Raw genomic sequence first — 24,265 nt, forward strand, 5'->3', positions numbered from 1 at the left:
ACAGAAAAAAGAAAATGTTACAAAGCTGCAAAACACAACATTTAAGGAGGGCTTTAAGGTTCTGAAAGGAGTATTTTATTTCATTGGGAAGTGTCTCTCTACGGACTTTACATGCAAAGGAGCAGAGAGATGAGCTAGGAGGATGCATCCTGGGTACCATTACATGGCATCTCACTGATCCTTTTCACAGCGCTGGATGGTGGGTAGTTTCACTTCCATTTGACAAATCGGGACACTAAGGATCAGTGATTTTAGTCAACTGCTCAACATCAGACAACCAACTGAAGTGTTTGAGACTGAGACTAAAACCAGTTCTTCTGATTCTCAGCCTGGTTTTCTTACCATTACAAATCGGAATGTCAGCTCTTGTCCCAGGTAGGCCTCTAATATGCGGGTTGAACCTGTGTGAGCAAATCCCTCTTCTGGGCCTCAGTGACTCCACCTGAAAAGTGAGGGAGCTAAGTTCCTCCTATCAGCTCCCTGTCCAGGGCATGGACCCCAACCCCGGGGAGTTCTCCCAAATGAGGTGTGCCCCTCTGTTCCCCATGATTCTAGACACAGCAGAACCCTGCTGTGGGGAGAAGGGAATGGACTGGGAGGGCGGGCAGGGAGGTGGAAAAGGCATAGCAAGCTATCCTGAATTTTCGTGTCTTCAAATATGCCATCCTGACCATCTGCCAATAAAAACCTATGCTATAAATGAACTCAAAAAAAAAAAAATTACACATTGTAATTTCTTTCACCTTTGAATACTGTGTTTCACCAAAACAATAGAGATGACCACAAACAAGAGCAAAATTCTTTGCTACCAAGCCTCAGAAGTGTTTGGATTCACATAAATTTCTACTTTTGTATTAAATGGCAATAATGATACAAATTAACATATGTTGAATGTGTAGTAGTCTTATAGGCTCCTGACATACACTAACTTGTTTTTATCCTTTTACGAGGGAAGTACTTTGATCATCAACCCCATTTTACAGACTGCTTGCATCTCCAACATTAAGTAACATGCTTAAAGTCAAGAACAATGCCATACTTCAGCAGTTCTCAAACTTTTTGGTCTCAAAACCTCTTTACGCTTTAATTACCATGCAAGAAGTTTAAACAGAAAGTTCAGAAATACATATTAATTCATTTACAAATAATAAAGATAAGCCTATTACATTTTAACATAAATAACACTGTTATGAAAGTAACAATATTTTCAAAAATAAACAAAAAGAATGGCATTTTTTCCCATTTTTGCAGGTTTTTAAAGGTCTGGATGAATGGATAATAGCTGAAGTCTCATGTATGCTCTCATATCCAACCTGCTGGGATGAAACCACATCACCCAGTCTCTGAGGAAGTTCACTTACTCTCGTAAAAGAAGGAATGTGGAAAAGACAAAAAATGTCTCAGTATTACAAGGAAAATCATTTTGATCTCAATATCCTGAAAGGGTCTGGTTAATTCCAGGAGTCCCTGGGCCATCCATGGAGGACTACTGCTATACTTCGTACTTACTTGAATTGTACCTGTTTATAGGGATCACCATTATTAAAAGTTATAAATGAAAAAGGGTCCTTAAAACTCAGACCTCTGCACTGTAAGGCCTGTGTGATCATGCGCTTTCCGAGAGGCCCTAAATACATGGTCTCCTAGCAGAATCACAGCTGAAGCTACTGCTCTCCTGAAGAACGGCTGTAAGCCAGCAGCACGGATCTCCATGGATGTCCGCCTGAGGACTGTGTGAGGCTGCTGTGCGCTCTCGGTGAGGCTACATCCTCCTCACCATCCAGATCTCCGCTAAAAAGGCCACGTCATCAGAGCAGACGAGGTCAGGTTCCCTCTCAGATACTTCCTGAGTTCCGTTTCTCTGGAGTACTGAACACGGCTATGATTTCACATTTACTCGGTGATTACCCATTAATGCCCATCTTCTCCCTTATACGTTCCATGAGGGTAAGACGATTTCTGGCTGCCAACACCTGACACAATCAATACTCAACAAATATTAGCTGAACAGATGAATACTTAATAAGCTTGTCCTAAGAGTATAAAACAGTCAACTGACTCATTGCAAAACACACCCATGTCAACAGCAAATCATTTCTTATTATCTGTTTTGAAATATTTTTCATCACCATTCATGGGCTACCTTTAGGAAGAAAATAAATTATCAGTCATTTTTCAATAAATGCTTAAACTATTTGATCTACAAATGCAAACCAGAGTATGAATCATATTTGAATCTTTTTTTAAAAAGAATTTGATTTTCCTAAAAGATGGCAGGTTCTTTTGAAGTACAATATTAATGAAAAGAGCAACCACAATGTATTCAAGGCAAAACAGATGAGATAAAATTGACATATATAAATATACATGTATACTTAAATGAAAACATCATCTAACAATGTGGAAAAATTACTATATTACTGGAATTTGCTTAGCTAAGGTAGAAAAGATGAAGACAAAAGGTCTTGTTCTGTGGAAGATTACAGTCTCCAAAAATGAGCACAGTATCTCCAAAGACCTCACGCTCTTCTTTAAATAACATGACTGGATACCCCAGTGTTAAGAGACAGTATCTGGGTTCCCTCTCCTAGAAACTGACTATGGTGAAACTCATAAATCAGAGCTCCCAACTGACTCTTGAGACATTCACTCCTGGCACACAACTATCACCAGGCCATTAAGTCTACAAAAAGGAACTGAGGTCACCACCCAAAAGTCCAGGCTGAGCTCCTAGCCAACTGCCTACACAACTAGCCAGGCATCAGAGTGAGACATTTTGAAGGTGGAAAGACCCCAGTCAAGTGGAGTGACCCCAGGAAGATGACAATGCTTGGTGCAGAGAAATAAAATAATCAACTGTTATCATTTTAAGCCACTCAATTTTGCAGCATTAGATAACTGAGATTCTGGAATGTGGAAGTAGGGTGTTACCATTAAAAAAAAAAAAAAAAGAAATCTAATAGGTAGCTTTGTCATTGGGACCGGGAAGGGGGAAGAGCTTTGATGAGGCTGACAGTCAGGGCTAAAAGTTTTTAAAATGTTACTAGAAGCTAGAGGACAGGGAAGATATAGTTTGGCAACACTGTCACCTGGGGTAAGGGGAAAACTGGAAATGCCCTAACAATCTAGGTAAGAAAATTTCCCAGGCAGAATATTACAAGTGCCACTGGCTCTCCTCATTGGCTGTGATAAATCGAAAGAGGGCCAAGATGAGCCAGCAAGTTGAATTCAAGGGACACAGCTTCAGAAAGCCACCATCCGCAGGAGCTACTGGTGCATGAGCCTTTCCAGGTGAAAATGTGCTTCCTATGCCTGAATATCAGAAAGCTTTACTCAATTTGCTACTGAATTCTCTTCTTCTTAAGCAGTGTGTTGCAGCAGTCTCAATGTTTGAAGATTTCTTGACCATATGTAACTCCTGTCTGCAGAAATACCTCGAATAGTAAAAGCCACAGTTAAACCACCAACTGTTATACCCAGTAGCTCTTGGGTGAGCTACTTAGCCTTCTACTTTGGTTTCCACATCTAAGAACTGAGGATGACCTACACAATAGGCCTTACAAGCATAAGAATTAGTTTTGGTAAAGTGCTTACAACAGGACCAGGCATATAGTAAGAGTTATAGAGTATTTGGTATATAAATGTTAAAACAGTAATTTTAAATACTGGAAGGATATAATGTTTTGGTTCTCCTTCTCAGAAAAGTAGAGGGCTCCTTCTTGGAAGGAGCTCTGTTTTCCTGCTGCTAAGATGATAAGAAAATGAGTTGACAGTTTCATAGTAAAGGAGCATGATGCCCAGTTCTAGGCAAACTGATGGAAATTATATTCTGGAAATCACTACATGACTTGGATTAGGCAGAGATGGGGGAACCTTGTAGAAGAAGCTGTGCAGTGATGAAGTGAGGGGTGTCCACAAATACACAGCTATGTCCTCACCTTGGCAGGTAGTGGCACTGGGTGAAAAGCAGGCTACATGATAAAAAGTAATAAAGACTACTCATTGTAATGATTGCTATTTCCAAGACTATTTAAGGAGCCATTTTTTTCCAGGAAAATCATTTTAGGAATAGAGGATTATGACTGAATAAAGAAGTACAGGCATACCTTATTTTATTGCACTTTGTAGATACTGCATTTTTACAAATTGAAGGCTTGTGGCAACAAGTTGAGCAAGTCTATCAATGCCACTTTCCCAACAGCACTTGCTCACTTCATGTTTTTGCATCACATTTTGGTAAGCCTTACAGTATTTCAAATATTTTCTATTTCTATTATTGTACTATTATCTCTTATTATTTTATTATTATGTTATCTGTGATCAGTGATCTTTTTTTTTGAAGCCACTGGCTAAAGGCTCAGATAATGATTGGCATCTTCTAGTAATAAAGTACTTTTTAAGTTAAGGTATGCACATTATTATTACTTTTTTTTTTTAGACAAAATGCTATTGCACATTTGGTATACTACAATATAGTGTAAATGTAACTTTTCTATGAACTGGGAAACCAAACAATTTGCCTGACTCCCTGTACTGCAGTGGTCTGGAAAAGAACCTGCAACATCTCCAAGGTACACCTGTACTTACTTTCTTGTCAACACATCACTCAAAAGTCCTTACTGAGCACCTACCATGTACTTAAAAATGCACTGTCCCAAAGATTAAAGGGACAAAGGAAAGGAGGAGACAGAGGAAAAGAAGGCAGAGAAAGAGAATAAAAGGGAACAACAACAAAAATCAATACACGTACACGCTGTTTACTAGGTGTCTCACTCCTGTGCTGTTAAACAGCAACTGCCGTGTTCAAGGGATCACAATAGGGGACACCGAGGGAGACATCTCTCTCTCTCACACACATACACACACACACACACACACACACACAAGAAGTATAATTTAAGGAACTATAAATGCTATGGGGGATGCAGAGACACTACAAACTATTATTCATACTAATGAATTACAATGGGATTACCTAACACTTCAAAGGGTTATTAGTTTTTCCACTTGGTAAAGAAGCCCATCATTAGTAATAATTGGGCTGGTATAAAATAGGAAATCAGCTTTTGAAGAGCCTGGTCTAGAACAAATTACAAAACCAGGGCTGCAGCATAATTTCAAAAGTTAAACACCCTAAAGCATTAAATATCTCCTTTTGACATGACCACCTCTGCATTTGCCTTAAGCCAAAGAAAAGCACATACTGCTTTGTAACAAATAACAGAAATTCTTAGAAGGCTACACAAGAAACAGAAAGTAATACAAATATGATAGAAATGGTACAGAATAAGGTCATACTTTCCATATCAAAGACCTTAAAATGTAGTGTAATCTGACTTAGAACTGTGCACTGTATCATCCAAGCTACTGCTGCTGCTGCTAAGTCACTTCAGTCGTGTCCGACTCTGTGCAACCCCATAGACGGCAGCCCACCAGGCTCCCCGTCCCTGGGAATCTCCAGGCAAGAACACTGGAGGGGGTTGCCATTTCCTTCTCCAATGCAAGAAAGTGAAAAGTGAAACTGAAGTCACTCAGTCATGTCCGACTCTTGGCGATTCCATGGACTGCAGCCTACCAGGCTCCTCCGTCCATGCGATTTTCCAGGCAGGAGTACTGGAGTGGGGTGCCACTGCCTTCTCCAAGTCATCCAAGCTGACGCTGTGTAACTCTGGATTCCATCCAAGAGTGAAATCAAAGTAGCCTTTTACTTTTCAATACCATGATTCTTATTTTGAGGTGAGCTAGCAGCAGTAGCAGCACTACCTTTGTCCTATAAAATAAGATTTAACACATTTCATACTAAGCCAGTAAAGGGCGTTCAGGGACAAGAGCAAGAGAATAAAGCGTGCTCATGGAGGATCTTAAAAGGGAAACTAAGATAAGATGGAGGTACTGGGAGACCATTCCAGATGTTGACCCAAGATGAAAAGTGCTAAGTAAATAAGGTTAGCCTATTATAAACGCAGTGTACTATTTATTTCTAAAAGTAATTTTAATAATTGATACTAAATAACCTAGGAAGACTACAATGCAGAAGTGTAGCAAAATCCCCAACTAGAATAAAAATCAATAATCAAAAATAATCTTTGTTAAAATGTGTTACACAAATTATTTCTCCAAAGAGCTATACTAAGTATCACTATTTTGATAAGTCATACTAAAAAAACAAACAAAAGAAAAAGTCAAAGAAATTGGTAACAGAAGCATGTGAAAGGAACACAGGAGTAGTAAGGGCACCTGGGGCAGAGGAGCTGCTATGATCGCCTGCTTACACACCCGTTGCTGTACTGGACTTAGCCCAGAAAGTCACAGCCTAAATTTCACTTTCTTAAAATTACTTTTAAAAGTACTTGACAGATTGTCATTGCAAAACGATTAATCCAACTCATTCCCATTTACCTCATCTTTTTTCTCTCAGAAACAAGAACCCTTTATTTTTCAAATTCCTTCTGATCAGTGTAATCATTAAAGCATTTTTATTTAAATAAAAATATTTTAAAATTATAAAGTACTTAAATTATCAAATACATTAAAATTATTTAAAATTTAAATAATTAATCCCTTTTATTAATTCCTTAAAACACACAAATCAAAATACAACCCAGCACTACCTTTTACATACCACTATAGCATATTGAGTGGTTGCTTCAAGCACTGGAACAGCAACTACTAGAAACACAGATTATTACATGGACTCTTCTGAATATTAAACACAAACCCAACTGGCATGTTCTCTGCCTTAAGAATAATTTCTGCAAGAGCCTACCATGCTATGTAAAATAAATAAACAGACAGATAAATAAGGTGTTTAAAAACTAGTTAAGTGGTTAACTTACTCAAGGACTCCTTCACCTCTGACATGCTTCTGTGCACGGTGAATCACTGAGACGGCATCTACAATCCAGGGCACTAGTCTTCTAAATGGACAATGAATCTGTTTTACCCCCAGAGCACCTGACAGAACAATCACTGATCTCTCTCTACAGATCCTAAGTAATAAGTGTGCTGGCATTGACCAAGCAGTAATTTAAAACTTCCCATCTTATTCACAGATTGTAACTGCAAATGGAAATATGTTAGAAAATCATTAAATCCTAAAACACTAGGTTAACAGTGTGTCCTTAAAATTTTGAATGTAGAAATTGAACATTGCTAGGTCTTAACTTTTTTAGTTTTAGGACCTCTTTGCACTCTTAAAGTTGGAGGACCTCAAAGAATTTTCGTTTATGTGCTGTTGTCGAGTTGCTAAGTTGTGTCTGGCTCTTCACAACTCCGTGGACTGTAGCCCACCAGGCAAGGACACTGGAGTGGGCTGCCATTTCCTTCTCCATTATGTGTGCTATATCTAACTATATTTACCAAATCTAGAAAATTTTAAAATACTGATTCCTTAAAATAAGAGTGATAAATTATCAGCTGAAATAAATTTTTATGGGGGAAAAAAAAAGCTGCTTTCCAAAACAAGAAAGATTTCATGAGAAGAGTGGTACTGTTTTACATCTTTGCAAATATCTCTTAGGTCTGGCTTCAGAGAAGACAGCTAGAATCAGAGATCTGCTTCTGCATACCATCTGCTGTTAAAGAATATGCTGTCTTGATTGAAGTAAATGAAGAAAATCCAGACTCACAATGGTAGTGGGAGGAGGAAGGGATACTTAATGGCCTTTACAGATAACCATGGATCTTTGATACTACACCAAAACTCAACAAGAGGTGCTTTTTAAAGGTTAGATGCAATATGGAATCTGACCCCAAATCAGTGAACTTTTTTATATCCTTTCATATTAAAATCCGATTGGTCTATTTTGCCCTTTGAAGGGATCTTTTACCCATGCACGATTGTGTAACATCATGCATTAGTCATCTGGAAAACACTGATTACCTGAGTTATGCAGATCTTTCCAATGGTGACCCAATTCATTGCATGATAGCAAAAAATTACTGTTGTTAATAGCTCTTCTGATTTTGAAAAGTTTTTACATATTGGTAAACTGTCAATGTCCTAGCGGCAAATATAAGCTTTTCAAAATTCTAACTTTCACTTGAAAGCTCAAAATTTGTTGCTCATCATAAATACTTTCAGTTGTTTTCCTTAAGGTGACAAGTGAGCTTTATTCATTTTCAAGAAAATGTTTACGAAATACCAAAGCCTAACCAGCTTGGCTGTCCATCTCGTATTTTAGGTAAATATGGTATTCCATCAAAAAAAAGTTGCTGGTTCAGATCAAACAAATCACAGATATACTTTCCCTTAATTCAATCACACTTTGTTACAGAGTAAGAACACTTTCAATTTCCATCCCACAGAATATTAAAAAAGGTACATACTCAAATGGATAAGAATTTAATAAAATTACATCAAAGACATTCCTAGATGGATCTGGAACACTCTACTCAGACTGCCTTCTGGTGAAGAACACCACTGCCAGCAGCCTCTGGGCCACGACTTTCATGCTTGCTCAGGTGCCTGCTGTTCCACCCATCACCGCTCACACGTCAGTGCAAAGTCAGTGCAGTCAAAGAGGCCCGTAATATCTTAGCACTGTTATGAAATTAGTTTTGATCTCATGTCTTGAGGACCCCCGAGAGTCCACACCGTTCTGTATGAATCCAAAAACAAAATAAAATAAAACCACAAGCAGCAGGATATCATTCCCTTTAAGAGTGGTTATTGGCAAAAATTTTTAAAAGGAGGGACCCCACAGACTCTTAATTCCCCTGATTTTCAGAGAAGGCCACAGCCCCGTGGGGTGGGTGGGAGGCTAGGCAGCCTGCCCAGGCGTATCAGGTAAGTCAGACGCTGGGGCAAGAGCCCACTGTCTGCTCTCCCCGCCACAGGACGCAGCTGACCTAACAGCAACCAGACACAGGCCCCGCTGAGAAACCGTCGGGGTGCCGTGAGGGAGACACGGGCCTCTGAACCCAAGAGGGCAAACGCTGCTCAGTCCTAGGGACCGAGGACAGGATGATTTTCACATTGTGGACGATTTTCACGATGTAACTGAAAAATGATAAAAACAATGAACAGACTTCTGGTTTCAGCTCCAACATAAAAGAGAACTTGAAGTAATCATAATCACTCCAGTTCCTACATGAAGAAAAAGCTGAACAAACTCAGAATCAAGGGTGTATCTAGGACCCATCAGTAAATGGATGTAGAGGGCAAACCTCCACCATAGAATCTGGAGAGAGAGGCAGATCTGTAATCAGAGCTGAAATCGGTGCACTTGGGGCAGAAGCTACTGGAGCCACAAACTAGTAGGAATACTTAAATGGTCCTTTAGATAAGCAGCCAAGCACTGTGCGTGGCCCAGTCTGTGAGTGAGAGCCACAGTCTTAGGAACGACTCACATGTTCTGAGCTGTCCTTTCAGGGACCCCTCAGGTTCTCAAGGGAGAGGCAAGGAAGACCCCTGGTGGCTCTGGCAGGAGGAGGGTGTGAGCACTGACCCGAGAGACACTCGGAAACTTCACAACAAAGGTCTGTGAGCCAAGGGAGAGACCTCACCAGAGTCCTAGCCTACCTGGAGAATAAACGTTTCTCTGACCCCTCCACCACAGTCCTCTCACCAAAGTGTGGGTATTTGGGGGCGGAGTACCGGGTAAGGCAGGAAACAGCGGAAAGGACAATACTTTCCTCATGGACTTTCTCTCTCTCTCCTAAAAGACGTTCATATTCTGAATACCTCCTTGACTAGGGAAATTTACATGGTAGGGCAGGGAGCTGACAAGGGGGAAAGAGCACCAGCTTATAATCCAGTTGCTCAGGGAGGTTTTCATTATTATTAAACCATTTCCTCAAGGGAAGCTTTCCTTATGAAATAATCTTTCTTGAAGTTTTGGTCTTGTACCTCTTTTAACATTTTCTTGTGCTTGCCATTTCTTGTGCATAAATGTTAATTTTTTTCTTTTGAATTGGATAAACATTCCGACAATCTCTGCTCTTCAGCTAGAGAATTTTTGCCCCTTCCTATATTGCCAGAATTTCCATGATCCTCTTAGCTCTATAATGGTGTTTTTGCAAACTACACATACAAATTACCCTAATTAACTGCACACACTGGCACAATCCTCAGAATGAGAGTTCTCAACAGGCCTCCGTAAGGGGTCTCCACCAGGACGCCTGCTGCTGCCTGTCACCAGCACGTCTTCCTGCCCCCGTCACACCTTCACTGACCTCAATCATGCGTCTTTAGTTTTATCTGCTCCATTGTCTCTGCTTTCTTTTTTTCTCCAAGTAAAAGAACTAAGACCCAAAACTAGCTTCTTTAAGGAGGAAACATCCTTCCCTCAGCAAGGTGATCCTCATTCTCTAGGTATGATCTTTGGCTCTTCTTGGTTGTATTCATTATTCCCAGGCACAAAAAAGCTGGTCCTTCAGTTGACTGGCTTTCTGGAGGAGGCCACACTGAGTTCTGGACATTCAAGAAGGCAGAGGTTTCTGGAAGTCTGTCTGTAGAGTAACAGCAGCTTTTTGTGGCTTCTCCTTCTACTGTGATCAACAAGGCGCCTGCACATACTACTTTGTAACTAAGCCACTTGATCTGCCCTGTTTTTATGGAGTGTGTATCAGAGGTTTTATGGCAACTTTTCTAAAAAGCCACAACAACTTTTAGGTTCTAAGATTACAACTGTTTTGAGCTCTTCCGACTTAAATAATGTGCTCTCTAGTCAAAGTGGAACAATGAAAACTAACATGGTCCTGAACAAAGACCACCAAGTGCCTTTGCTGTTCTTACACCTCAGGAGTCTCTCAGATCAGAGGCCGAGGATGCGGGGCTGAGGGAGCAGGGGCTCCGCAGCAGCACAGGCAGGAAGGAGCTCAGGGACTTAACCTGACGCTCCCTGAAGCACCCAACCATCTTTCACTCTGGTTTTCAAGAGAGCCAGTACAGAGCTCCAGTGAGCCATCAGTTACAGTCAGTCCTTCCAGCACACTAGGAAAAAGAAAACCTCATAAACAATGCACAGGTGAAGCAGAAACACTTCATTTGCTTTTGGCAGAAGACACCACTGATGGCAAAGTCAAGATTAATGAATTATGTCACGGCATCTGAAGACAGAGGCTAAGTGCAGCCTTCCAAGGACAGGTGTTCCTTCGCTTCTGAAAAGCATGCCAAGTTTGCTAAGCCACCATCCTCATGGTTGCAGTCAGCCAACCCACCTTTTCTGCGGACCTACTAGGTGCACGGCTTTGCTCCAGGTGCAGTGGAGAACTCAAACACAACGAGGCAGGCATGTCAATTTTTCTGTCCTCCCTAATTTTAAAGGTACGTGTGCATCTCTTTTTAACTCAACACTTGCTCTCCAGCAGCACTCCATGGTGGCGCTGAGCAGCTCCAAAGGGCCGGGGACAAAGGGCCGACTCCTCCCATCCCTCTGGTAGCCTGTCTTCACAGGCAGACCGCACCACAGTTTAGAAAGCTGAAAACAGGCAGGGCAGAATAAGAATCTAAGGGATTCGATCCACAGGTAGTAAGTCAGCCCCTGCTGTTCATCCACCTTCATTTAATACTTTATTTTCTTTAAACAAACAAACAAACAAACACACACATAGCACTTATAATGTGCCAAGTATTGTTTTAAGTGCTTTATACATATTAACTCATTCAATCCTCACAACAGGCCTATAAGCCAGATATGATTACCCAAATTTTAAGATAAGGACACTGAGGCACAGAGCACTTAGCAAACCTACCCAAGGTCACAGGTAGTATGTGGTAGAGTTAGGGCTGGAGCTAAGTCTAGTCAGTTGAGTCCTAGTCTACGACATTAACCACTGATCAAAGTCTTTAACAGGCTGCGGCATTTACGTGTGTAACAAGCCTTCCTGAAGGCAGCCAGGTAATCTAGTATCAAAGTTAAAGCAACAAGAAGACACTCAGAATTTATGTATAAGATACACTGTATAGGCTATACAACAGAATTCTAGCCTCAAGTCCAAGAGTAATTTTATCTTTCACAACACCAACAACCCCTATCAGTCTGTAACTGAAAACTACTAGAATATTTGCTGAAAGAATCAGCATTTGAACTTTTGCTGAAGTCTTTTCCTAAAATATGGCCTGGATCTGAAGTCAGCGGGGAGGAATCAGCACACACAACACCTCCTGTCTCTTGAGTACATCACTGTGTCTCAAAAGCTTTCTGCAAGGACTCACCTACCAAACAGCTCAAAATACCTCCCCCAAGGCAGGCATATCTGTGCTGAAGAAGTCGACAGCCACTTGGCACTTGCAGATATTTAAATAATTTATAAATACAATAAAAAACATTTCCTGTGTGGCACTTGCCACAAAATAAGAGCTCAATAGCCACATGGGGCTAGTGGCTACCAGAATGGACAGCACAGAGACCATTTCCATCATCACTGAACGTTCTATCGGACAGCGCGAGTTAGACCCTGAGTGTGATTTTTCTTTTGCTTGAGTCTGAATATACTTAGTGGTAATAATTTCATCCTGTCTTTCTTATTAATAAACAAAATCCAAATTATATCTCATTTCTTCATAAATTTTCTACTCCCAAATTCAGTTCCAAGGAGGACAGTGGATTATTTACAAGCAGGTCAAGTAAGCTCCTAATCCTCTATTACCTGGGACCTAGAATGTCTTTCTTCTTCTATAACAATGAATGAAACAAAAATCAGTTGAGGAAAGGGGAATGCATTAAAAATTATGGTAGACAAAATGCTTCGTTTATAGACAATAGCTTCATGTTGAATATGAAGCTCCCACAAGGAAGTCGGAGAGGAGAGGGTAGCTACTCCACACAAACCAATTCCTCCACCAGAAAGACACCACACACGTACCATTAACACGGGGGACCAGACACTTCGTGGCTTAAAAAAAAAGTGCCTACACAGAAACAGGCCAGTTACACTGTCCTGTGTGGGCCAGAGGCAGTGGCACCAGATTCTTTACTGGGAACAAACTTTACTTACAACAATTTCTAATTTCTAGCATCCTTAATCTGTACTCCTAGGATGCCTAACAAATAACACTGCTATTCCATTCCATGTGTGTTCACACTGTAAAGAAGCAGAAACGCAATGATAAAACACAAGCACAGCTTAGGAGTAAAGCATAAGTCTAAGACACTTCCATTGCTAAGGATGCTAAGATCCAAAATTCTCCTTCTAATTCCTCATTCTCAATTTCATGAAAGCCTGGAAAAACTATGTTTATGACTAGTAGGAAATGCCCTGTTCTAGCATTGATCTCTGTTAATTAAAAAAATTCTGCTCTTTGCATCCTTTTCGCCAATTTTTCTCTCACCTATCTATGCCTATTTACTTTTAGTAACACGATTATTTTTATGAAATCCCGTGATATAGAGCTTTCTTTTTCATTTCAGATGAGTGGAATGAGCAGCGCTAACAAGAATCATTAACATCTGGTCATTTTAAGTTGTAAAAACACCTTAAGCTCCTCAGAAGATGCAAAAAAATTTTTTTTAAATGTAATAAGAGCAATAATTAAATTACATACTTGTGACTTCTTGTAAGAAATCCAAACATGGTCGACTACTTCCAGAAATGCTTATTGAAACAGCCAGTGGGGTCTGTCCTTCATAGTTCCTTGTGTTCGTGTCCGCTCCATAATTATATAACATCCGTGCACAAAGCACATCGTCCCTAAGGGCAGACAAATGTAAAGGAGTCTGTCCATCTTCTAAGCGACCCAAGTTTGTGTCTGCTCCTCTCTGGAGGAACATTCGGCAATAAGAGTGATTGCTTTTAATCACAGCGTATCGCAACAGGAAACCGTTCTGAATGTCGATGTTGGCGTTGTGGTCCAGGAGGATTTTCACACAGCTTGACCGCTCTCGGATAATGGCGAGCTGAAGCGGCGTTGTACCTTTATCACTGAGCGGGTCAACCTCAGCCTTGAACTCCAGTAGGAGTCGGACAAATGAGTCCCTACCATAGTGAGCAGCCACATGAAGGGGAGTCCAGCCATCATTGCTTTTTGCATTAATAATGTCGCTCCTGTATTCAGATTCTAACATCAGGCGTGCAATCCGGGCCCGGCCATGCATGGCTGCATAATGAAGAGCAGTGAAGCCTCCGATTAAGTCCTTAACTGTGGGATCAGCTAGAGTTAAAACCAAAATGAAAACATTAGCAGACTCTGGGAGAGAAAGCAACAAACTCTGCCATGGCACAGCACATCTTAGCCAATTCTCACATGAAATGCAGAATGATTAAACACATAATGAGCATCAAGTCCTTCCTGCTTCCGCTTAATTGAAATAGTTTTAATGGAAAATAAATTTTAGTAGAAAGCCATCAAACCTGGATCAACAGGATGAGCATATGACTTACAAAGCATTTAAAAGATAAATACGGCAAACACAGAGCTCAGATCGCCACACCCCTTCTCTGTGCTAACTTAACCAGCTGCCCTTGGCTTCCCAACTCCCTCATCTCTGCACTGTTTCAGGTTTCTCTTCTGTTTTGAACTTTTTGTTTTATTATCTCTTGTGCTGCTTCTTGGTCTTAAAAAGAAGCATGTGTAGCAACATCTGCTGCTCTAAATTACGGATGTACTGTGGTCTGGCAGACTGTGTTATTTTAGGGTGTATTAGGTAAAAAAAAAAAAAAAGTTTTTTTGTGGTCTACAAAAATTCCAAAGTATGTAAGGTATATATGTTAAGTGATCTTGATAAATCATGTTTCTATAAGATAAAGGTCTATTCTGAATTCTTTGTTTTATAAGAACTCTGGAGTTTTACAAGAATTAGGCAGCACACATTGTGTGAAAAATTGGGAGAAACTTCAGCACTGTGTAAATATTATTTTCTAAAACAGTTCCAAACCTCTCTTCTAAATCAACAGATTTCTGGAAGAAAGAAGTAAAAGAGAAGACAGAAACTAAAATGACTTATCAGTTATGTGACTTCTCTAGCCAGAGACTTTTGTCCCCTGTCCCCAGTCCTTCCTGAAGCTAAGAGTCAGCTCTGCACCACTCGCATCCCACTGGCCTTCCTGGGCAGGGGACAGATGAGGCGAAAGAACCTTTATTCACTGCAGGCAGGTCACTTACTTCCCGGAGGCCGGCAAGTCCACGTGAAGATAACTGGTTGGACCTAACTACCTAATAAAATGCTTTCTTCTTATAAAAGTCACCCTTAATTCTTCGTTCATTCATGAAAGAGAAAAATTCACGAGTGTTTTTCAAACAAACAAAAAGCCTCCAGAGTTATGTGATTAAACACTCACGTATTGCTTAGTAAAAATATTTTTTTTAGTTCTATAACATTTTATGACAGTTTGGGCTCTTAGAAAAACCTATGAGGCAGAAAAGTATATGTAAAATAGTAATAATACTGTGGAAAATACAAATTTCAATTAAGAACTAGCTACAACAAAAGCTATAAAATGTTAACACTTCTGAGGTAAGTTATATCAGTTGAATTTCTAAAATTATTTCATATAAACTGATATTATACAATAGTAATAAGACTTTTCTGTGTTTAAAGAAAAAAAGGGTATCATATCTGCCCTGGTCTTCACTGAAAGAAAAATATAGTATCTATTCAAGTTGCGACTTAAAAAAATAAATAAATAAAAGCAAGAACATTTAAACAAAGCACACTGCTGCCATCTACTGGTAAGACGTGAACACGGGCTACTAATGTTTCCATTTTGACAGAAGATGCCCTCAAGTTTTTTTTCAGATACCTTACTTTTAGATCTAGAGTGAGGACAGGCATGAAATCTAAAAGAACCTCTACTATTCAAACAAAACCATAAATCTTGCCAAGACAGTCATTTCTAATCTATATCCAACCAATCAACTGTTTCCAAACACTGTCTCTTATCTGTTAGTGAAATTCAAGTTCAATACTTTGACTTCTCCCACCTTTCATCTACCATGGGTGCCTTTAAAAATGCCAGCAAATAGTCTCATGTGTTATTTTACAGTAAAATTAAAATTACGTTACATGAACCTGCACTTGCATCTTTGGTTTTTCACTTCAGGTTTTTTTTTTTTTTTTTGGTTCTACTTATAAATTAGTGCTATACTGAGCTAGGAAAAACAAATATTAACAAATACAGCAACGATCTGTTTATTCTAAGTAAAAAACATTAAAATGCATTATTTGAGTACATACTGGAAACAAAGCATAGAATGAAGACTGTAGGTTAACAACACATGAAATCTGTACAGTTACTTTTCTCAAGAAATTAACAAATGGAAAATATAAGACAAATAAAGATGAAAACAAAAAGTTATTATTAGCCAATGCAATAAGAAAAAATCTTAAATGTAGTAGCAGAAACAACAAAACACTTAGATAAAATTCTATAAGAAACAGGCAAGACTTTCTTTGACTTAACTGAATTCACTTCATCTGTGTCTGTTCAAATGTTCCTTCATCAGAAAAGCCTTCCCTGAACACCATCAACCTTATAACTTTACTTCAGGAAGCTTTCTCTCCCCAGGTGCACGTATTTAATACAAATTATAGAAGTCTCAAAACACCCATTTAAACTTACTGAAAAGTTTAGCTATATATATATATATATATATAAAAGCAGAGAAACATTCCCTACCAATATGACTTCTTTCCAATAGCTTTACCGTGGTACAATAAAATGGAGACATTTTAAGTATACAGGTTAACAAACTTATGAATCATATAGTCATGTAACTACCACCACAACCACAATAATTCCCATCCTCTTAAAAAGTTCCTTCCTGCCCCTTTAGAGACAATTCCCTGCCCAGACTCTAGGCCCCAGGCAACTACTAATGCTTTGTCTTTCTAGAATTTCCTAGTTTAGGCTTTTGCATTTGACTTACTTCAGTTATTGTGATGTTTTTGAAATTGATCCCCATGTTGTTGTTGCTCATCAAAAGTTCATCCCTTTGTACTGCTGAACAGTATTTCATACTATGGATATACAGTTTATTTATACAGTCATTAGCAAATGGACAAATGGGTTATTCCTAGGCTATAATGAATAATACAAGTCTGTGGATTTATGTTTTCATTTCATTTGGGAAACGACCTAGGAGAGAACTGCAGGCTCACATGTTAAATATACATCTGCAGGATTCCACGGACAGAGCAGCCTGGCGGGCTATGGTCCATGGGGTCACACAGTCAGACACGACTGGGCAACTAACACTTTCACTTTTCAGTCACTCAATTGTGTCCAACTCTTTGAGACCCCACGACAGTAATGTAGCACGCCAGGCTCATCTGTTCATGGGACTTTCCCGGCAAGAATGCTGGAGTGGGTTGCCATTTCCTCCTCCAGGGGATCCTCCTGACTCAGGCACCGAACCTGCGTCTCCCACATCTGCACTGGCAGAAGGATCTTTTTTTTTTTTTTTTTACCACTGAGCCCCTTAAGAATCCCTAAATATAAATTTAACCTAAAAAAGGTACCAAACTGCTTTTCTAAATGACTACACAATATCACAGTCCCTAGCAATGTATGAGAATTCCAAATGTTCTACATCTTCACTAATACTCAGCATTATTAGTAATGTTAACTTTACCAGTTCTGTTGAGTATAAGGTGGTAACTTGGTGGGATTTTAATATACATTTCCCCAATGACTAGTGATATTGGGCTTATTTATATACACTCTTTACGGGAAGTGTCTCTTGAAATCATCTACCCATTTTTATTATGTACTTTTACTCATAACTGAGTTTAAAACCCAACTGTGTATATATTCTGGATACAAGCCTTTTTGTCTTGTATTTTCTCCTAGTCTACTGCTCGCCTTTTCACTTTCTATAATGTGTCTTTGAAAGAGCAAAAATTTTAAATTTTGATGAAGTCTACTGTCATTTGTTCTCTTTGACGGTTTGTGCATTTTGTGTTCTGTTTAAGAAATCTTTGCCTAACACAAAATCACACAGATTTTCTGTTTTCTTCTAGAAGTTTCATAACTTTAACATTCATATTTAGAGCAATGATCCACTGCTAGCTGGTTTCAGTGTAGAGTGTAACATCAGATCAAGGTTCATTATTTTCCATATAAGTGTCTATCTGTTCAATCACTATTTGTTTACACGAAGCAAGAACTTTCAGATGTACAAGTTGCATTTAGAAAAAGCAGAGGAACAAGATATCAAATTGCCAACATTTGCTGTATCAGAAAAAGCAAGGGAATTCCAGAAAAACATTGATCTACTTCCGCTTATTGACTACACTAAAGCCTCTGACTGTGTGGATCACAACAAACTGAGGAAAATACTTAAAATGGGAATACTAGACCATCTTACCTGTCTACTGAGAACCTATAACGCAGGTTAAGAAGCAACAGTTAGAACCAGTCATGGAACAACAGACTGGTTCAAAATTGGGAAAGGAATACGTCAAGGCTGTACACTGTGACTCTGCTTATTTAACTTCCATATAGAATATATCACGCAAAATGCCAGGCTGGATGAATCACAAGCTGGAATCAAGATGCTGGGAGAATTATCAACAGCCTCAGATACGCAGATAATACCACTCTAATGGCAGAAAGTGAAGAGGAAGTAGTGAACTAAAGAGCCTCTTCATGAGGGTGAAAGAGAGTGAAAAAGCTGGCTTAAAACTCAAAACTGAAAAAACAAAGATCATGGCATCTGGTCCCATCACTTTATGGCAAATAGAAGGACAAAAAGTGGACACAGTGACAGATTTTATTTTCTTGGGCTAAAAAATCACTGTGGACAGTGACTGCAGCCATGAATTTAAAACATGCTTGCTCATTTCTATGATAAAACTAGACAGTATATTAAAAAGCAGAGACATCACTTTGCTGACAAAGGTTTACACAGTCAAATCTATGGTTTTTCTGGTAGTCATGTACAGATATGAGAGTTGGACCATAAGGAAGGTTGAGTGCTGAAGAATTGATGCTTTTGAATTGTGGTACTGGAGAAGACTCTTCAGAGTCCCTTGGACAGCAAGGAGATCAAACTAGTCAATCCTAAAGGAAATCAACCCTGAATATTCACTGGGAGGATTGATGCTGAAGCTCCAATACCCTGATGCTGGGAAAGATTGTGGATAGGAGAAGAAGGGGGCATCAGAGGATGAGACGGTTGGATGGCATCACTGACTCAATGAACCCGAGTCTGAGCAAACTCCAGGAGATAGTGAAGGAAAGGGAAACCTGGGGCTCTATAGTTTATGGGGTTGCAAAGAGTCAGACACAACTTAGTGACTGAACAACAAACAAATTTGTTTAAAAGACTACCTTTTCCTCAATTATTTATCCTGGTGCCTTTGCCACAAAAGTTTACCATACAAGTGTGGATCTATTTCTGAACTCCATTCTGTTTCACCAATCTAAAAGTGTAACCATACACCAATACCTGATTATCTTGATTACTGGAGCTTTATAGTAAGTTTTGATAGCAGGTAACATCCTCAAACTTTCTTTAAAACTGTTTTGGCCAATAAAGTTTAGAACCAACCTACCAATTTCTTCAAACAAGCCTGTTAAAATATTGATTGGAATATGCTAAATATTCCAAAAATGTAAACCTGTTCCAAATTATCTAAATACTATTTATTCTTCTAAACGTGAATACAGAACACCTCTCTAATTATTCAGATCTTCTTTAATTTCCCTCAGCAATATTTTGTACTTTTCAGTGTATTAAGTATTGTACATCTTTCATTACACTTATTACTAAACTTCGCTGCTATTATAATGAATTGCTTTACAGTTCATTCTCTAAATATAATTTGCTGGTACAGAGAAGTAAAATTGACTTTTGTGTATTGGCCTGTATACTCTGTAATCTAGCTAAATTCACTTTATAGTTCTAGACATCTCTGTAGATGTCTTTCAATTTGCTAAATACACAATTATGTTCTCTGCAAATAAAGACAGCTTTACTTCTTCCTTTCCAATTCCAGGACTTTTATGTGAATAACAAAATGTGAATAAATGTAGTAAAAGCGTATACACTTGCCTTGTTCCTGATCTTAGAGGGAAAGCATTCAGCAGTTCATTTACTATGATGTAATTCTGTAGTCTTTGGAAAACCTGCAGTTTTCCACAAGTGCCTTTCTTTAGGGTTTGGAAGTTATCTTCTGCTTTTGGCTTGCTAAGAGTGTTACGATAAATGGGTATACTATATTGTCAACCCCTTCATGGATCACAGCCTTGGTGTGGTGAAGGGGCTTGCATAACTCAATGAAGCTATGAGCCATGCCGTGCAGGGCTACCCAAGACAGAAAGATCACTGTATAGAGTTCTGACAAAATGTGGTCCACCAGAGAAGTGGCAACCGACTCCAATATTCTTGCCCGGAGAATCCCACGGACAGCATGAAAAGGCAAAAAGATATTTGACTCCAGTATTCGTGCCTGGAGAACCCCATATACAGTATGAAAAGGCAAAACGATATGATGCTAGAAGATGAAGCCTCCAGGCTGGAAGGTGTTCACTATCCTACTGGGAAAGAGTGGAGGGCAATTACTAACAGCTCTAGAAAGAATGAAGCAGCTGGGCCAAAGTGGAAATGACACACAGTTGTGGATGTATCTGGTGGTGAAAGTAAAGTCTGATACAGTGAAGAGCAGTATTGCATATTAACCTGGAATGTTAGGTCCACTGTTAGGGTAAATTGGATTGTGGTCAAGCAAGAGATGGCCAAACAGAACACTAACATCTCAGGAATAAGTAAACTAAAATGGACGGGAATGGGAGAATTTAATTCAGATGACCATTACACCTACTACTGTGAGCAAAAATACCTTAGAAGAAACAGAATAGCCCTCACAGTCAACAAATGAATCTGAAACGCAGTTCTTGGGTGCAATCTCAAAAATGACAGAATGATCTTGGTTCATTTTCAAGGCAAACCATCCAACTTCACAGTAATCCAAGTCTATGCCCCAACCACTGATGCCAAAGAAGCTGAAGTAGACTGGTTCTATGAAGACCTACAACACCTTCTAGAACTAACACACAAAAAAGATGCCCTTTTCATCACAGGGGACTGGAATGCAAACGTAGGAAGTTAAAATGTACCTGGAATAACAGGCAAGTTGGGCCTTAGAGTACAAAATGAAGCAAGGCAAAGATTAACAGAGTTTTGCCAAAATACACACTGGTCCTAACAAACATTTTTTTCCAACAACATGAGAGACAACTCTACACATGGACATCACCAGACAGTCAATACCAAAATCAGATTTATGGTCTTTGCAGCCAAATATTAAGAAGCTCTACACAGTCGGTAAAAACAACTGGAGTTGACTGTGGTTCATATAATGAGCTCCTTATTGCAAAATTTAGGTTTAAATTGAAGAAAGTAGAGAAAACCATTAAGCCATTCAGATATGACCTAAATCAGATCCCTTATGATTACAGTGTGGAGGTGATGAACAGATTCAAGGATTAGATATGGCAGACAGAATGCCTGAAGAATTATGGATGGAGGTTCATAAGACTGTTCAGGAGGCAGTGACCAAAACCATCCCAAAGAAAAAGAAGTGGTTGTCTGAGGAGGCTTTACAAACAGCTGAGGAAAGAAGAGAAAGATATGCCCAACTGAACACAGAGTTTCAAAGAGCAGCAAAGAGAGATAACAGCCTTGTTAAATAAACAATGCAAAGAAATTGAGGAAAACAACAGAATGGGAAAGACTAGAGATCTCTACAAGAAAACTAGAGATACCAAGTGAACATTTCATGCAAGGGCATGATAAAGGACAGAAATAGTAAGGACCTAACACAAGTAGAAGAGTTTAAGAAGAGGTGGCAAGATTGCAGAGAAGAACTACATAAGGTCTTAACCACCTGGATAACCATGATGGTGTGGTCACTCACCTAGAGCCAGACATCCTGGAGTGTGAAGTCAAGTGGGCCTTAGAAAGCATGACTATGAACAAAGCTAGTGGAGGTGATGGAATTCCTGCAGAGCTATTTCAAATCCTCAAAGATTATGCTGTTAAAGTGCTGCACTCAATATGCCAGCAAATTTGGAAAACTCAGCAGTGGCCACAGGACTGCTGTGGAAAAGGTCAGTTTTCATCTCAATCCCAAAGAAGGGCAATGCCAAAGAATGTTCTAACTACCATATAATTGTGCTCATTTCACATGCTAGCAAGGTTATGCTCGAAATCCTTCAAGCTAGGCTTCAGCAGTATGTGAACCAAGAACTTCCAGATGTACAAGCTTGGCTTAGAAAAGGCAGAGGAACCAGAGATCAAATTGTCAACATTGAGAAAATAAGGCAACTCCAGAAAAACTTCTCCTTCACTGACTATGCTAAAGCCTTTGACTGTGTCAGTTCAGTTCAGTTGCTCAGTCATGTCCAACTCTTTGCACCCCATGAACTGCAGCAGGCCAGGCCTCCCTGTCCATCACCAACTCCTGGAGCCCACCCAAACCCATGTCCATTGACTGTGTTAGCCATTGACTGTGTGGCTAACAATAAACTGGAAAATTCTTCAAGAGACAGAAATACCAGATCACTTTACCTATCTCCCAAGAAACCATGGGGTCAAGAAAACAAAAACACACATAACCAATAATAAGTATCAGGTTTTCACTACAGATTCCGTAGACACTAAAAGGATAATAAGGAATATAATGAGCACCCTTGCAGTTCAAGAGTGTAACAGTTAGAACCAGACATGAAACAACTGACTGGTTCAAAATTGGGGAAGTGCTTCCCTGATGGCTCAGATGATCAAGAATCTACCTGCAGTGCAGGAGATCCGAGTTCAATCCCTGGGTCAGAAAGATCCCCTGGAGAAGGGAATGGCTACCCACACCATTATTCTTGCCTGCGAAATTCCATGGACAGAGAGGAGCCTGGCAGGCTACAGTCCATGGTGTCGTAAAGAATCGGACACAAGTTAGCAACTAAACAACATATTGTCGATTCCGTTTTCTGCATCTATTGGAATGATCATTTGGTATTTACTTTTATTCTATTAACAGGGTAAATTACTCTATATTTTCAGATATTAAGGAAAGTTTGCATTCCTGGGCTAAACACTCTTTAGCTGTGATATATTCTTTTTTACATAATGGTGAATGAGACTTGATAGTACTTTGTTAAGGGTATTTCTATCTGTTGTGGTCTGTTGTTTTCATTCCTTGAAATATCTTTACTTGGTTTCAGGGTACTACACACCTTATACAATAAGTCTAGGATCATTTCCTCAGTTTGTTAATGTTTATGCCTTTATTATTTGAAATAATTCAACAGAAAAGGCAGCCGGGTCTAAAGTTTTTAGTGTAGTTTTAGTTATGAACTAAGTTTCTTTGATGTAAACTAATTATTCTGTTTTTCCCTTGGGTCAGTTTTCGCCATTTGTGTATTTCAAGCAAACTGTCCATTCCTTCTAAATGGCAGAAGGGTGCTCATTATATTCCTTATTATTCTTTTAGTGTCTGCAGGATCTGTACTGAAAACCTATACTTGTTATTGGTTATGTGCATTTTTTGTTTTCTTCATCACCTTGAGGTTCATCAATTTTATTGATCTTTTCAAAGAACCAGCTTTTTCTTGGTTTCATCCATTTTCTCCATGATTTGTCCATTTTCAATTCCACTGATTTCTTTTCTTCTATTATTTCATTCCTATTCTTACTCTGAATGTAATTCTAGTAATACATAGAAACTGTACCCTGAGAGCCCCTTCCTCTCCCTTCCTTTGCACTGTTACTGTCATATACATTACATCTTTATATAAACCCAACAACCGTTTTATAATTATTTATGTTGTCTTTTAAGACATGAAAAGGGGGAAACGTATTTACATTGTCTATGGCAGCATGCTCCTAAGGGGGCCCCTCCCATAATCCCTGCCTCTTGATGCTCATGCCCTTGTGTAAATCTATCCCCATGCATATGAGCAGGACCTGTGACTTCCTGCTACCCCAAACAACCTGGCAAAGGTGACGGAATGCCACTACTGTGTATGTCATGATACACGAGGCTCCATCTTGCTAGCAGACTCACTGCAGCAACTCTCCTTGCTGCCGTCATGAACTAACAGGTCTTAGTGGGAAAGCCCACAGGACAAGAATCTGCAGTTTATCTCTAAGAACTACTGGCAACCATCAGCGAAGGCCCTCAGCCCTACACACCCAAGGGAATTATTCTGATGACAACCTGAGTGAGTTTTGAAGCAAGTTCTTCCCCAGTTAAGCCTACAGATGAGAACAGTCTGGCCAACACCTTAAAACTGGGAAGTAATAATAGCCATAGGAACAAATATACTGTTTTTTACATGCATAGTTACCTTTACCAGTGATTTTTACTTGTCCTGTGAATTT

The 24,265-nt window shown here is 39.4% G+C and overlaps 1 protein-coding gene across 4 annotated transcripts in view; it reads right to left on the reverse strand.

The window, feature by feature from the left end:
* ASB7 (ankyrin repeat and SOCS box containing 7) overlaps nucleotides 1-24,265 on the reverse strand; it is a 51,270-nt gene that overhangs the window by 3,363 nt on the left and 23,642 nt on the right. For 3 of the 4 annotated variants that reach the window (XM_043489397.1, XM_043489398.1, XM_043489399.1), the window contains one exon: nucleotides 13,490-14,095. In XM_043489397.1, the coding sequence (XP_043345332.1) occupies nucleotides 13,490-14,095 (606 nt within the window). Of the gene's footprint in view, nucleotides 1-342; nucleotides 443-13,489; nucleotides 14,096-24,265 lie in introns of all 4 variants that reach the window. The other variant, XM_043489400.1, reaches the window with a different exon arrangement.

The sequence above is a fragment of the Cervus canadensis genome, chromosome 17 (genome assembly GCF_019320065.1).
Source record: "Cervus canadensis isolate Bull #8, Minnesota chromosome 17, ASM1932006v1, whole genome shotgun sequence".
In the NCBI taxonomy this organism is placed as follows: domain Eukaryota; kingdom Metazoa; phylum Chordata; class Mammalia; order Artiodactyla; family Cervidae; genus Cervus; species Cervus canadensis.